Below are 16,696 nucleotides of genomic sequence, written 5' to 3' on the forward strand. Positions count from 1 at the left end.
TTTGCACAAAAGCAGCATTTTAGAATTTAGCTGGCTTAATGTAGAGGTAGTCTCAGACTGCCAAAACCTCATATTAGCTTTGGCTTAGCTTTTGATCTTTACACAGAGTAAGGACTATGGGGCATTTCTTACAGTACAGTTGAGCTACAAAGGGATCTTAATGGCCAGAGCAGGGATACAATAACCAATAACTTTTTTAGCATATATATATAAGTGTTATATTAAGAAGACCTGAAAAGGTCTGAAACAAGCAGGTAGCTCCTGGCCTGAAAATTGAAGCCAATGCAGAAGTGCCTTCAACCTGCATTATTTCTAATGGCCAGCAGGGGGCGACTCCACTGATTGCAAAAAGAAGTCCAATTGTATGTAAGTCTACAAGACCCCAGTAAACACTTTCCTAATGAGTTTATGGTCTCAATCACTAGTTTCAAGTCTTCTGGCATGGCTACCTTGTGATTGACAAGTCACTACCAAGGTGACAACATTGATTTTAGAGTATAGGTGTAGCAGTCTCTATTTCACAGGGTGTTTTCAGTTCATGAAAGTTAATTGAAACATTTTAGTCATCTAAAAATGTCTTGTGTTCAGCGTTTTCATGGTTGTAGGCCTGTTTTTCGCTAGCGAAAATCAGCATTAACAATAGCATTATCACAGTTCAAGGTCAAATTGCTAAATTCAAGGCTTCAAAACAGCAGTCCACAAACCAATGGGTGACATCACGGTGACTATGTCCATAATTTTTTACAGTCTATGGTCTGAACCTAATCTTGCGTACAGTTAATTTCTAAACATGTGCACATCCAGCTGTTTTAAGTATACAAGTGCTCTAATATGTACTGTACATAAGCCAAAAACCCAATAACCAGCACTGTATTGAGCATTGCTTTGACAAGATGTGATGAGACCAGTACACACACACACGTCTACAGCATGAACAGCAGGTGGAACAGTCTACTGTACCTCCATCCAGGCTGTGTGAGTTCCTCTTGCTGGAGGAGCGCTGGAACAGAGGAGCTGGTCTGTCGATCAGCGAGCTGGCCTGCCTGGTCTGAGCCTGAGTCCTACCGCTGTAGCGAAACTTAGAGCCCAACGCCAGGAACTTCCTGGGAGTGGTGGCCATCTCAGTGGAGGTCAGCCTGCACACAAAGGAAATCTATTGATCCTCTAATCTGACCTGGGGTCAGACAGCACACAAGCATATTTAGAAAAACTTGCACTGTCATACACAGTTACATGAGTGGGGACTTTAACATCACAATGTGTTACCTGAAGAAGGTATGATGTTCCACACACACTTTCCACAGCTTCTTGGCTGCCTTGTAATTGGGTAATTTGAAACCAATAGCGCTCTCATACTGCTCCACCTTTTGAATCAAGAAAACAATCCAGTTTATGCACTTTATGGTTTTATTCAAGGTCAGAGTAAGGTCAGTGCCTTACACCAGATTTCACAGGTGGATGAATATTTGTTGAAAGCACTCTGTACCTCAGATGGTCTTATTTTGATGAAGAAGCTGCTGCGTTTGTATGAGACCTTGAGGACTTTGGGCCAGGGGAATCGGTTGATCCTCAATTTGTCTTTATAAACCATCAGACCACTGGAGCAAACCCCCAGCATGATGTCAACGCCATCCAGATCCTAAGACACACACCCACACACAGACAGATTGCATTAACTGTCAACAAGATCTGCAGGTTTTAGAAAGCCAAGACCCTTTGAGGCATCCTTGGACTAACAACAAAGATAGAGAAAGATTTTAAATAGGTGACAAATGAAAGGAAGTGAATTGGTAAGATGTTTCACCACAAGCTTCCAGAGCCCCTTCAGTACTGCTTGTCATAGATTCTCCAGCTCTACTGGAGGCATTCTTCTAAAAGGTATTCCCTCACTTGGTTTTGACAGTGGTGGTGGAAAGCACTGTCTAAAGGGAAACACCCATTCATTGCAGATAGATGTGTGTCATCTCATCAGGATATGAGACAGTAGTGGTGGAAAGCACTGTCTAAAGGGAAACACCCATTCATTGCAGAGAGATGTGTGTCATCTCATCAGGATATGGCACTGCCCTGTTTCTCCGCATCACTGCTCATCACCTCTTCAGAAAAGCATCTTTATCACTTTCTCTTGCTGGATCAGTACATCTGGCTATTGAGCCTTCACAAAGGATCAGTAGTGGAATGTAATTAAGTGCATTTACTCCAGTACTGTACTTAAGTACAATTTTGAGGTACTTGTACTTTACTTGAGTATTTCCACTTAATGCTTCTTTATACTTCCGCTCCACTACATTTCAGAGGGAAATATTGTACTTTCTACTCCACTACATTTATTTGACAGCTTTAGTTACTAGTTACTTTTCAGATTAACATAAAATAATATATTTTAATGTTATAACTCTTGTTTAAATTGAAGAATGGTGTTCCTTAGCCTTGGCATTGATTCTACAAGTCTCTGGAACTCTTCTGGAGGGATGAACACCATTCTTCAAAAAAATATTCCCTCATTTGGTGTTTTGATGATGGTGGTGGAGACCGCTGTCTAACACATCAGTCCAAAATCTCCCACTGGTGTTCAATTGAGATCTGGTGACTGTGAAGGCCAAAGCATATGATTCACATCATTTTCATACTCATCAAACCATTCAGTGACCCCTCGTGCCATGTGAAATGGGGCATTGTCATCCTGGAAGAGACCGCTCCCATCAGGATAGACATGTTTCATCATAGGATAAAGGTGATCATTCAGTTCAATCCAACAAATCAAAATGTATTGATTTGCAGTGACCCTTCCCTCTAAGGGGACAAGTGGACCCAAACCATGCCAGCAAAATGCCCCCAAAAGCATAACAGAGCTACCCGATCCCCTCACTATAGGGGTCAAGCATTCAGACCTGTACCAGTTTTTCCATTAATTTGTCACCCGTCTGTATATATATATATATATATATATATATATATATATACACACACACACATATATATATATGATAGTCATAACCCTCAAACTCTCAGGACCCGAGCTTGAGGAAGACACACCACCACCCCCCATGGGAGGGGGGTGAGAGGGAGATTTTATATATATATATATATATATATACATACTTAGCACAAAAATTTGTGTTTGGTAGATTATTTCTTTGTTGTAACAATGCTTCTTAGCAATAAATCTTATACCGTTGGAAAGCCTGTTTATTTCCCTTTTAAATGGTGCCATAATTGCCACATTTGTTAGGAACATGCATTTGTGGGATGAGCAGCAGAGCTGAGTATGTGGGTTGCACCCATGAAAAATATGCCAAATCTTCTCTGCCAATGTATTTGTTGTATTTCTGTGTATTTGTTAGTGATTAAAACCAACAATACACTATAGAACAGAAACCACTCAGTCTAATGAGTACTTTTACTTTTGATACTTAAGTACATTTTGCTGATAATACTTCTGTACTTTTACTTAAAGGTGCAGTGTGTAGAATTTAGTGTTATCCAGCAGAATGGACATGGCAGAAATGGAATATAATATTCATAATCATGTTTTAATTAGTGTATAATCACCTGAAAATAAGAATTGTGTTTTCGTTACCTTAAAATGAGTACTTTATATCTACATAGAGAGCAGGTCTAATTAGTATATAATCACCTGACCGGGTTTAATTAGTGTATAATTACCTGAAAATAAGAATTGTTGTGTTTCGTTACTTAGAATGAGCACTTTATATTTACATAGACAGCGGGTCCTCTTCCATGGAACCCGCCATCTTTCTACAGTAACCCAGAATGGACAAACCAAACACTGACCCTAGAGAGGGCCTTTTGCATTTTTCGCGGGTTTTGTGGCCACCGTAGGTCCTTCTACATGCTTAGAAGGGGAGGGGGAGGGCTATTTAGTTGGTTGCAATCTGCAACCTCACTGCTAGATGCCACTAAATCTCACACACTGGTCCTTTAAGTAACAGTTTACTTAAGTAAAGGACCCGAACACTTCTTCCACCACTGCAAAGGATAAACTACTATTTAATCAGTCAGCTGATCTCCCAATCAAGCAATGTATTTATGCGGTAACATGATAAAAAGGTGTGTTGTGCGTGTTATCACTTTCCCCTTTTCAAAAGTCAGTGAAATGTAGTGACCACACAGTAACTTCCTCCTCTTTTTGATACTGTTTCTATCTGTTTGTCATTATCTATGACATATAAGGTCCACTCACAGACTAATAATGCTGATAGTCAGTTATTTATATTTGTGGGTCCATGTAGCACTGGTGATGAAGGATGACATCACCAAAACTGTCCAATGAATGAGTTCCCTGTCAGTCCATGTGACCTAAAGTTTACAGCTCTTGGTTTGTTTGTAATGAGTCAGTGTGAACGTGAACTGCACCAGAACCAAAAGCCGGCATTTTTTTCCTGAGTCATTGTTTTGGTTTTGTGCAAATCATGTCAATATTTTAAGCTGATCAACTATATAGTTTTGTATTGCAGCCTCCTATATTTGGATCCAGAGGCTCACTTCAATACATCAGATACATAGTTTACCATTTAACATTTCATATCTTCTTATCTTCTCACTTTCAGATCCTATCTACAGGTTGTTAGCATTAATCAGGCTGTTACTAAAATCCAAAAAAAGGTTATTACACATCTGAATTGAATCTTTGAATTTTTTGTGATTTATAATAATAAATAGAACATTTAGTTTTGTTACTTGCAAACATTAAAATTGGATTTGATAAAAGTTTCAAACAAATTTCGATCCCAAGAAGTGTCCAATGCAATACTTATAGATTTATTGTAAGTTGTGATAAATGTAAATGCATTTCAGAGGCATTTGCAACAGTTCCTTGAACAGAAGACTATCTTGAGGAATGATGACATTATAATATATTTTATACAAACAAATGTTACATTTGAGAAGCTATTCTAGACTTCTAAGACTATCAAAGTTTTCCTTATGGTGGAGAGAACATGCCATGTGTATGAAGTGTTTACTATATTACTGTACATAGAAACAGAGCATAACGCATCATACTCTGAAAACTACACCTGCTGGAGGGGAAAACAATTGGCACCATAATATGGGGGTGGCTGTGGCTCAGGAGGTAGAGAGGGTTGTCCACTAATCGGAAGATCAGCGGTTCGATTCCCAGTTCCTCCAGTCTGCATGTCGATGTGTCCTTGGGCAAGATACTTAACCCCTAATTGCTCCTGATGGCTGTGTGAATGATTAGATTTCCTCTGATGGGCAGGTTGGGACCTTGCATGGTAGCCCCTGTACCTATTCAGCGTATGAATGGTTGAATGTGATACGTTGTGTAAAAGTGCTTCGAGTGGTCAGAAGACTAGAAAGGCGCTATACGAGTACAGTCCACTTACTATTTACCATAATATGCAACCAAGGGTTGCAATGCTAACAAAATGCCTGTAGCTAGCTAAAAACATTAGATTTCAGCATGTCATCAAATATTATTTTAGCACCTTACGTCTACCAGAGAGGAAAAGGTAGTTTATAGCATATGCTGAAACTTGTTATATGGTATATGCTAAGATGCAATACATGAATGCAAGGGCTGACATCATGTCTACAGGTAAAGATAGTACAACTGTGTAGCGAACTCCGCCACATAACAGACTGGCATGACACTTCACAACTGATATGGCAACTACAGTTTGTAAACATAGTTGAGAAAATTACACACCCCTCTTTTTCCAGTTAGCCTTTCAGCTGTATGCTATTCTATGATTTAAATGTCTATTATAAACACTGCATACCTTTCACTTAAACAGCTGTTCTGTTTTGACTTTCAACCTGCATGTTCTCTGTGACAAGCAGCATGTCCAGGTATATGAGTCATTTTCACAGAGATCCAAAGCAGCTTTTAAGCATTTTCTGTTGTTTACTAGCAGACAGAAGTGACAAGGAAGCACCTTTTACAAATTCAGTGGAAAGCAATGAATTGTTTTGCTCTCCAGGGTGGTGGGACTTAATTACGCTCTGTCTCTGATTATCCTTGTAAGTTATGCTAATGACTTATCTTAGTATTGCAATGATTATCCTTGTAAGTTAGACTACACTCTCCTGTTTTTGTATCTGCAGCAGCTGTTTTATGATGCAACTGTCTTGTACTGCTTACCATCACCCACAGGGGGGCAGCACACTCCTCTGAAAGCCCCTTCTTCCATATTTGGATTAAATCTCCACTGTGATGCAAACAGATTGACCTGATTTCTGCTGTAAAACCTGACAAGTCACATGTCCTCCTGTTGTTCAGGCCAGGCAGGCACACTTATGAGATAACATGACATAAAAAATACTTGACATACATGAAATTAAAAACACACTGAGGTGTCAGAGGCATAATGTGAAGGGCTTTTTTTTTTTTTTTTTACATTTATGTTGTTTCTGTTGAATTCTGGGAGGCTGCATGAAGGATATTTGGAACTGCATTCACAATAAAGTAAGGAAGTAATGGGAGTAAGGATGACTTACACTAAGCACGTTTTCAAGCATTTAACAATAAAGAGGAGATGACGAGCAGAGTAGCTGCTGAGCTGTAGCTGCTGCTCACCTTGGCCTGGTGGAGATCCACTCCATACATGGAGAGCTTCTTGGCGTTCTCCAGGAACATCAGGTCGGCTTGGGCTGGACTCATCGACCTGACAGAACACCATAGTAGTCTTTAACTACTGTGACAGTGTAAAACCTATGATACAAACACTGATACAGGATCTGACCTTCATAGCCATCATTTATGTCAAATGTATTCAGGACTGACAGCAGGGTGATGTTGTGAAGAACAGTCTTAAACCGGCATACCTACTATCAGCTCACATTTCTTAATTTCATTTAAAATGTCTTCATGTAGTTTACAGTCTGTGGCATTTGATGTTTCAACAGCACTAACTCCATCAACAACAACAGAGTCATGTCATACTCACAACTCTGCTGACAACACTTTCTCCTTTAGCACAAACACTATTCTCATTCACTAATCATTTACAGTCCTTTCTCCTTTCTGTTTTTTTGTAATCAATACTAAGCTATTGTCAATAAAACTCAATACTTTTGTGTTTCATATATATAGCTGGGATTTCTAGTTTCTAGAGGAGCTGAGCTTTGGCTGAGAAGTTAGTGCAGTTGTCTGTGGTCTGGGAGTCCGGGGTTTGAGACCCAGTGTGGGAACCCTCCTTTGCTAAACCATATTTCACCGGAATTTGCAGTAGTGAAATTTTTCATCATCTACAATGTGCAAATAATCCTCATTTTGGAGCCTAACTAAGAAACCACATCCAAATCTCTCAGTTGAAAGTATTGCAAATCCCAATAAAATATGGTCTAAATGTGAATGTTCAATCAACATCTTCAAAAACTTTCACTTTTGAACCTGTTTTGAACATCTTTTCAACAGTGACCATAGCCGTTTTTTAAACGTCTGTTCAATGGGAAAATGCTCACTGGGTCAGTTTATAGGTGAGTATACTATACTCATCTGACAGCTGTAATTACTAGTTAATTTCAAATATCAAGATTTTATATACAAAAAAATGATCCGCCAATAAATCAGTATGTAGTGTTATTGATTAAACTATCAAACACTATATAAAGTAGTTAAAATGGTGCTTAAATATTAATGCACCACCATCATTAGTACTTTTACATTTGATATTACATTTTGTGGATTCATCTAAGTAGAATTTTTAATACTGCGTTGTAAAATAATTGTCCAGCAAATCCACTTAATTGTGGTACTTTTACTTAGGTTCCACCACTGGCTGACTTAGTCAGTGTTCTGACCTGTATGTGCGGTGCAGCTCCATCATCTTGTCCTCCAGTTCCTTAGTCTGACCCTGGGCCATCTTCATTTGTTTAGCATATTCGTTGCCATGCACCTCGGGGTCATACTCGCCCAGCTCTGACTGCAGGGCGTAGGAGCCCAGCAAGGCCAGGGTGACGAAGGAACACGGCAGCCGGCCTTGCAGGATGTCCTTACGCAGCTGCAGACACAGGTAGTACCTGCAATACACAAACAGGGTATTATTAGGGTATAACATGTATTAAGTATGGAACTCAGCCTCATGAATGGTCATATATATCCTTACTGCATTAACTGCGGAAGGCCATGAGATTCAGTTGAAAACTCCAGAAAAGGCTAGTAGGTGGATTTTGAGATTTTTAATCTTCTAGAAGTGGTTTTCACATTTATTTGCTGAAGGAGAAAAGTTTCTCTGTGCTCACCTTAAACCTAAGTTTGACACGTGTAAATATGGGTATGATTTGTGACATCACATCTAATTTGAATCCAATCATGGTTCAATATGCAACTTACACAAATGTGATGTGGAAACTTGAAGCCTCCAATGCACATACATTTATTATTTTATTCATGTTTGTGATTTTACATATGATCATTTTGGAATGTTTTGTATTAGTTTGTAGGTCATCCATCATATTGGATTCCTGTATCTTTACTCACTGTACATCAAGTCCTGTGCATGATTTAATGTTTTCATAACGTCAAATAAACTAAACTACACTAAATATTCTGAGATCCACCTTAAAGGATATAACTGGCAATTTTCTATGCTTTTCTTGTCAACAAATCTCAAGAGCAGAGCCAAACCAACAATGAACTCATCCTTCTAACAAGTATTGTGTGTGTATCCAAAGCCTGATATAACATTCCTCTATGCTGTAGACCTCCGTTGTTGTCCAAAAACTATTAAAAAAACACCAGTGAGTCACATTGCTGCACTGGGTGACATGTTCCCTCATTATGAAGAGTTTGGTCATGTTAGTTAGTTTAGAAACGGCTGCAAAGACTAACAACAGTGATAAGATTGTAATTCTCAGGAGAGAAGTTCCTTCCTACAACAGATGCCACTGCGCATGAGTGGGAATGTGGTTCCGTTTACAGCTTCACTAGCTTGTTGTACTACATATCACAACCACTTGACTTTGTGCTACATTATACTGTACATTTCTCAAAGAATTTCAGTTCAAAGTCAACTAGTGCAATAGTGTGACCTATTGACATTTTTTAATAGTTTTTAGACAACAATGGAGGTCTATGGCACAGAGGAATAAGATATATTAGGTTTTGGATACACACACACAATACTTGTTAGCAGAGATGCACCGATACTGATATGATATCGGATATCGGTCCAATACTGATTCAAATAGCTGGATTGGGTATCGCTGGCAATGGGCCAATCTGATATCGGATAGTTCAATAAATAACAATTCAGTAAATTTTATCTATATATTTATTTATTACCTTTTTACAAAGTTAGGAAAGCAATGTTTAAGTCAAGCCTGATGTTGCCTTATACATAAAACAATGATCCCAGTCTCTTCCACACAGTGGGGCATACAGCTTATCAATTAAACAGTGGTATCAGATCGGTACTCAGTATTGGCTGATATCAGTATCAGGACAGAAAAAGTCAGATCGGTGCATCCCTACTTGTTAGTAGATCAGGTCATTGTTGGTTTGGCTCTGCACATGAGATTTGTTGACAATAAGAAAATTAAAGAAAATCAGCAGCCAAATCCTTCAAGAAATAGATCTCCACCTACGTGATCTCGGAGGAATTATTGGAGGAACAATCAGTGTGCTGATAATAGTATTTCAATCCTTAAGGATTCATTTAAATTAATCTTGCAGTAGAGGAGTAAAAATTGGACCCGTATTCCTGAAGTCATTGAATACCCCATGCAATGTTGCAATGTTAGCTAGATTAATAAATACTGTCTACATTGAACGTCTGAATAAAATAATGTTGGTAGGTAGAAGTTGCAGAAGTTGACAAAATCCCTGGAGCCCCTGCAGTACCTTGTTATGTCCTCAGACAGCTGGGCTGGGTCCGGTGGATAGAATTTCACATTGAAGGTGAAGTTATAGTTGGCACCTTGAGAAAGAAAAAGAAGGTGTGATGACATAAGTGTAACCATATATCAGAAATGTGTTACAAAAGACATGAGAGAAGAGAGTATATTTGTGGGCAAAGTTCAGCTTACCTTGTACCTGCCTGCGAATCTCCTTGGCCAGGTCCATCCAAATCTGATGACGAAAATGTGGGATGTAGCATGAGGTTTGATATCATCAAACACCATTAAGCACTGAGGGCTACAGGTTAATCTAAACCATCAGTGACGTTTACTTATTGAGATCTGCCTTTTTCTTATGTTAACTGAATGCTGAGGTTGGGATTGTTGGATTGAGTGACAGTTAGAAACCAGCTCACCTTCATGGTTGGCATCTCCCAGATGACCAGGCCATAGTAGTCTTTCTCCAGCAGGTTGAGGTGGTCACACACCTTCATGAACAGCTCCTGGCCTTTGGCATGTTTCTGACACACACACATATACATAAAGAGAACAAGACAGAATAATTAGACACAACCTGCTAATGTAACTGACATGACATCACATACAGGACAATGTATTGGGTAATGTGTTGAGCATGTCTGAGCAGATGGTGAGAACAGCGCAGAGGCTCAGAGGAAGCAGCAGCTTCTCCCACAGGAATGTTAACAGCTGTCAGGTTCAAACTGAAGCAGGGACTCGCTAGGGGAGAGGACTAGTCTGAGATGGATTGTAGCCACAGTGAGCTTTTCTTTCCAAGTAAACGTTATTGCTCATCACTAAATTAAGTTACTGTAGGGCCTCCTGGATGTGCTGATGCCTGTCCATGATCACCACAGAACCACCTTTGTCTGCTGGCTTTATGAAAATGGAGGTATTCTGATCCATTAAGGCTTGTCATGAACTTCTGGAGTTGTATCTATCAAGCTTCTCAGAGTAGGAAATCATTCCTTACTATCCAAAAATTCTCAGAGTGATGCATTTTATCATATCTTGGCAAAATATTTTGCATATATAATGGTAAAAAGATATTTATGTATCAACATAAAACCAACACTGGATAAATGATGCTATTTTCTGCGATTCAAATTTTACCATTGTCTAATGTTTAAAACTAAGATGTGAGAGAACCACACATCATCACAATTTCTACTTTATCGCTCTGTGTGTCGTTAAACAGTGACATCACACTCTCTCTTAGGAGTCCCCCTCCTTACTGAAAGTCGGTATAGGACGCTTCATAAATGAGTCCCACTCCAAGGTAAGAGTATTTTTAGTCTTTAGTGAACTTCAACACAATTCCCAGGAGTGATTCTGAAAGGTTTTTATAAATATGGGCCCTGACAGATTAGTATTTTCATGTTGAAATGTCAGATAGTGTGGCTGTCCATTTGGAACAAGATGAGAAGTTTTTCTGGAAGTTCTGCAGAATCTGGCTCCCAAGAATATTGTGGGTGAAGGAGGGAAGGGTCTTCATAAGATTGGTGTTCAAAGAAGGCTCAGATATTTAGGCACCTGTGACACAAGTAAAGATGCGCTGCAAAAAATTGTCTTTGATTCATAAAGAGGCAGGGGTAGGAATGAAGAAGAGACCCTTTCTGAATAATTGGTGTTGCATTGAAGTTAGTTGAAAGTTTGAGGAGAGGTTATGACTGATTTGCTGGGAATGGATTTGTGGATGGCTGGTTTCCAATTCTAGAAAAGCTCTCCAATGGTTTTACATTTCCTTTGCAGTGCTTGCTGTCCAATGTATTTTGTCTGATTCTGGCTACCTGTTTGAGATGGGGGATACAGTACTAAGAAGTACCAAGGATTAGTTTCCTACATTTTTCCCCATTTACTAAATCCTTAGGAGAGGTACCTGAAGTTTTGTCTGAGGATGGTAAGGAATCCACTACCTGTGGTTTTAAGCTGGCTGTAAGGCTCAGGAACAGCAGTTTCAGAACTTGAAGAACCAGAAGTGGCTGGAGATAGTGAGACCTCAGTAACAGATGACTTCATGCTTAAAAAGCATCTCTGTGCAGAATTCATAGAGTGTGGAGGGTTCAGTCCATGGTTTTATCACTGACCTGGCAAGTCCAGACTTGCCAGCTCAGTGGTGTTTAGGTAGTTTTGTGAGTTCTTCTGTGATTTTAAGTCTGGATGAGTCTCTGATTGGCTACCAGACAGGTGGTGCTTGTTGGAGCTGATAGTGGAAGTCATGGATCTAATTAAGGAGTTATCTTGTTTTTGTCTGTAGCGAGTTCTACAAGAGGCTATGTGATGGTGGAATTGTGTAGTAAGGCATGGGAATCAGTGAGTTTAAAGAAGACCCTAGTTTCCAGCTAGTTTCCAAGGCTGGTCCTTTGAAGGTTGTGACATCCAAAAACTGGATCTCCAAGTGGCTGGTTAGCAGTTTCACCTCCATAGGCTCTTCAGTATTAGGTCAAATACTAGATGTCGTCAAAAAGGTATCAAATATAGTATTACAGAAATTTGGAACAAGGGCTTTTCACACTGTACTTAGCCCAGGGCTAAAAGCATTTTTAGAACCTTCCTAGCACCAGGCTAAGGGAGCTGTTAGCCCCAGGCTAAGACAGCTTTCACACTGGCACAATCCTGGCACATTCCAAAGTGGGCTAACCCCGACTTTAGCTTATAGGGCTTGCTGGCCCTGCTCCAGAGCAGGGTTAGCCACGAGTTTGTGGGGTTATCCCCTGAAAATTGCTGTAACACAGGGCTAAAAGGTGCCAGTGTGACATGGGGCTAAAGTAAACAATGGAGTAGTCACAAATCATTCTAGAATGTAAACATTAGTCGTGTGTTCCAATGGACATTTAACTCAGGGCTAGTAGCAGTGCAGTACGAATCGTATAGCCCTGGGCCCTGGGTTAACAATGTGTGTGTGAAAAGGGGCTAAGTTAATCCTGGGTCAACTCTTAGTCCAGGGCTATCTTTAGCCCTGAGCTAAGAATATGCACTGTGAAAAGCCCTTTAGACTGAGTTCTCCTAGTTGGCCATGTAGATGTTGGCACAGACCAGTGCGTTTGCCCATGGCTGTCCACTTGATATGCAGGTAAAATTTCCATCAAAGTCAACATCATTTCATGCCGAACTGAGATGGGAGAGCTTCAGGATGGCATTTTTCCATGAGGCTTTTTACATCTGCCAGTTCCATTTGGTGTGGATATCCATGTATACCCTTTCGATGTCTAATGAAAATATGGTTCTTGCAGCCTTATGTTAGAAGTTGTGCACATCCTTACTTTTACCAGGTTTCTTGGGCCTTGAGGATTCTTAGTAAGAGATAGGAGTGTCTCTTTTGTGGTGTGTCCTGTCCCACATGTTTTTTTGTTTCTCTGTGATGGAGTGATCTTGGACTATCAGTGCATGCAGTGGAATGTAGTAGTTTGTGTTCTAGACAGAGATTCGGCACACTATTGGCCTTCACAGCACTAGGTAAATGTTCAATTTACTCAAATCTCAAAATAATATATTTTCTCACTGACCTGTGGCATCTAACCATGCAGACAGTTTAAGTTATATCTGGACAAGAAAGTGCTGTCTAAATGCTGCAGCACCACAGGCCAGGCAATGAAGCTGTTGAAAAAGGAGACCCACAGGAACCCTCAATGCCTGGTGATCCACATAGGAACAAATGCCTTTGTTCTTTGTGTGACACCTTTGTGCCACCTTACCCAATGTCCACCTGGCCCTCCACCCAACCATTGGCACCTGGTACCTCTATGATGGATTCCATCTACACAGAGAAAGGGTGAGGATATTTGAAAAGACTGGTTGAGGCCATACCAGACCTCCTCCTCACCATAACCACCCCAGGATCATCCCCCCAGTAGCTGCCCATTGTCCTTCTCCCCACCCACAGCAGTGGAGCTATGCTGCATTTGTAGCCCAGACTACTGCAACAGTCCCTCCCCCGTTACCTCTGAGCTGGGAGACATCCGACAGATGCTGCACACACTGTGCACGTGGCTTCTGTTCAACTAAGATGTACATACTCAGAACACCTTCCCACTTAAGTAACAGAAAAACATGGAAATGTATTGTTATTTAGTTGTAGTAATAATAGCAATAGTAATAGTCAGCACAGTGGTATTAGTGAAAATCGTACATGCCTCAAAGGAATTCATAGAAAATTACTATTCAGTATTGTGAATATATAGATAGCTGTAGGTGTTACATATTTTTCTCACTATATACGTTGATTGTTTTTAATGCGTTCATTTCATATAAGCTGCTGGAATATTCAGGGTCTCCACTCCTCAACCTGCTGAAGAGTGGAAACCCTGAATTCATGAAATCTGTTAAAGAAATTGATGTAGTTATGTTGACAGAAACATAATTCCAAAATGATCTGCTTACTTGCTGTCCTCCAGGATATAATCAAGTCATGGTGCCGTCTATAAAAGCAAGGGCAGAACACTGGGGAACTCTTGGTGTCATATAAAGGAGATCTTTGCCATCAGATCTCACCAATAACACAGGGTAAATCACACATTTGGCTAAGGTTAGATAAAACCCTGGGCATAACTGATAGGGATCTATATCTCAGTATATAATCCCATGAAATGACCTTTTATAATATTCAATAACCCCTAACCCATTCTTTCCCAAATCAAGTGTTGTACTATAACCAACAGCAGACCATTGATGTGTGAAGTGATTTTGGGGATGTTACACTGTATAAGAGTGAAGTTATTGAATATTGAAGTATCTCTTTTCAGTGTTGCACTTTGTAGATGGTCCTGCAAACCTGCCTCACAGCTGGCTGTATATAGAGAACAATGTTATTTGTCCAGCTCAGAGGACGGATTGTTTTGGTGAAAATAAGGTTGTAGCTCATTGTCTATCTCACTACGGTAGGAAAGAGACCTCGTTTGTGTTTTAACAACATTTCGCTTATGAGTTATTGAAATCCTCAGTACTCTTGAGTGTCCTCTGGAAACACTTCCGTTGTGCTGTGGTATTTGCAGCACATTTCGTAAATGCTGTGCATGTGTTGTCAAATTTATGAAGATGTTTTCTTCATTTGCTTTTGTTTTGTCTATTTGTATGTGTTTTCTTAAGTTGCAGCGCATTTGCCCTTGTTGGCCACCATAAGAAAGTAGTCACATAGACACATTGTCAGGGCAGCCGGCTGCTGCAGCAGCAGACACTGGCTGGGGAGACATCAGCTGATCATGTCAGCTGATCTGACTAACTGCACTGGGTTGCACCAGCTATTAGGGTTGAGCTGACCACTGAGCCTCTATCATCGTAACATTGTGATTTAAAAGCCCCTTCGCCTTGTCATCTGTCCATCTTTTGCGTGGATTAAATTACTCTTATTGGCTTTTTACTCACAAAGCTTTCATTGCACTTACAGTAATGTAACAAGTGTAGTTAGTTGTCATCAACTCAACCTGGTTCCTGTCTCTCTTCTGCTCTGCTCAGTGGAACACACAAACACGGAGCGCTCAGCCCCACCAGCAGTGAAACAGAGGAGAAAAGGGAAACTCAGCGCGACCATAATGACAGCAAAATGCAGTAGAGACTGGGCTTATCTATGTTATTTACCTAAGCATAAAATTAAATTTGATTCAATGATTTGATTTTAATATTAGTAGCTACAGACTTTCATACTTTTCATAGTGTAAAGCAGCAGGTGTGTGTGTCTCTTACATCCAGCTCACACTCATACAGAGTGTCGTCCAGCAGGGTGACTTTGATCTGCATGGTCTTGGGTCGACGTGGAGCCCTGGGAGCTTTGGCCTCCTCCTCTGTCGTCTTCTCTTCCTTCTCTCCCTTACTGCTTCCTTCTCCCTGATCACACTCCTTCTCCTCCTCCTCCTTCTCCTTCTCCTTGTCCTCCTCTTTATCCAGGGTAGCCTCCTCTGTTTTCTCCTTGTCGGTCTCTTTGTCCTTTCCACCCTCCCCCTCCTCCTCAACGTCTTTCTTCTCTACCTGGACACCCTGACAAAGACACTTTGATTACAATCCAGTCTACAATCTCTTAAATCAGTCATATTATCATCACTCATATTAGAAATAGCAGTTTAAAATTGGTTAAGCAATAAAATCATATCAAAACAATGTTATTAGATGAATTATCACTTTATATGTGACACAGAGTATGATGGTTATCACAGGGGACAAACCCTGTGAGACTACTTTCACAGGCCACTTACTGATGTAGTAAGGCTGAATTCAGACTTTGTTCAGATTTTGTTTAGAAACTCCAAAGACTAATGATAGTGATCACATTTTCAGTCTCAGGAGAGTAGTTCTGTGTAAGGCAGACACCTGGACAGGTAGATCACCTGGACAGACTGGCTGCTCTGTATAAACTAGTAGCAGTCAGCCTATTGCCCTCTCCCCCCTGGCTTCCACCATATTTGGTTTTGTTAAATTGGTCTTTAGTTTAATTTCTCTTTAAGTAATCTACAATAAACCTAATTTTTACTTACAGCTCATGTGTGTAACTTTGTAACAAGAACGCTGTATTTCTACTGTTTTTCTTTCAATTATTACACCAAAAGATAAAATAATTGTTAAATCCTATCTGTGAGTACTCTAAATTATGAGGTGTTTCAGCATATGATAAGCCTTTTAAATTCATCGATTTGTTACTCTAACTGGACTTTCTGAGTCATATTTTATTGCCTCACATGTACCTTAAACAACACACCCACAACAATGCAGCTCCCTGCACTCTTCTAATGCAGAGCTGATTTCGGTTTGAATCCACACCAAGACTTGGAAGGAGTAAAGATTAGTATTGTATGTAGTATGCATCTTGAAGAGATGAACACTGGAATGTATTTCAATCCACTTCCTAAGGTGGTTTGTGCAGTTG

At 40.1% G+C, this 16,696-nt stretch overlaps 1 protein-coding gene across 8 annotated transcripts in view; it reads right to left on the bottom strand.

Annotated features, from left to right (window-relative positions):
- epb41a (erythrocyte membrane protein band 4.1a) overlaps window positions 1-16,696 on the bottom strand; it is a 103,061-nt gene that overhangs the window by 54,479 nt on the left and 31,886 nt on the right. For 7 of the 8 annotated variants that reach the window (XM_044335936.1, XM_044335934.1, XM_044335933.1 and 4 more), the window contains exons 3-11: window positions 15,523-15,813; window positions 10,242-10,346; window positions 10,015-10,057; window positions 9,830-9,905; window positions 7,789-8,007; window positions 6,563-6,650; window positions 1,487-1,639; window positions 1,267-1,364; window positions 961-1,136 (exon numbers count right to left, since the gene is read on the bottom strand). In XM_044335936.1, coding sequence (XP_044191871.1) covers window positions 961-1,136; window positions 1,267-1,364; window positions 1,487-1,639; window positions 6,563-6,650; window positions 7,789-8,007; window positions 9,830-9,905; window positions 10,015-10,057; window positions 10,242-10,346; window positions 15,523-15,576 — 1,012 coding nt within the window. In that variant the 5' untranslated portion in view covers window positions 15,577-15,813. The remainder of the gene's footprint in view (window positions 1-960; window positions 1,137-1,266; window positions 1,365-1,486; window positions 1,640-6,562; window positions 6,651-7,788; window positions 8,008-9,829; window positions 9,906-10,014; window positions 10,058-10,241; window positions 10,347-15,522; window positions 15,814-16,696) is intronic. The other variant, XM_044335931.1, reaches the window with a different exon arrangement.

This window comes from Thunnus albacares, chromosome 19 (assembly GCF_914725855.1).
Source record: "Thunnus albacares chromosome 19, fThuAlb1.1, whole genome shotgun sequence".
NCBI lineage: Eukaryota > Metazoa > Chordata > Actinopteri > Scombriformes > Scombridae > Thunnus > Thunnus albacares.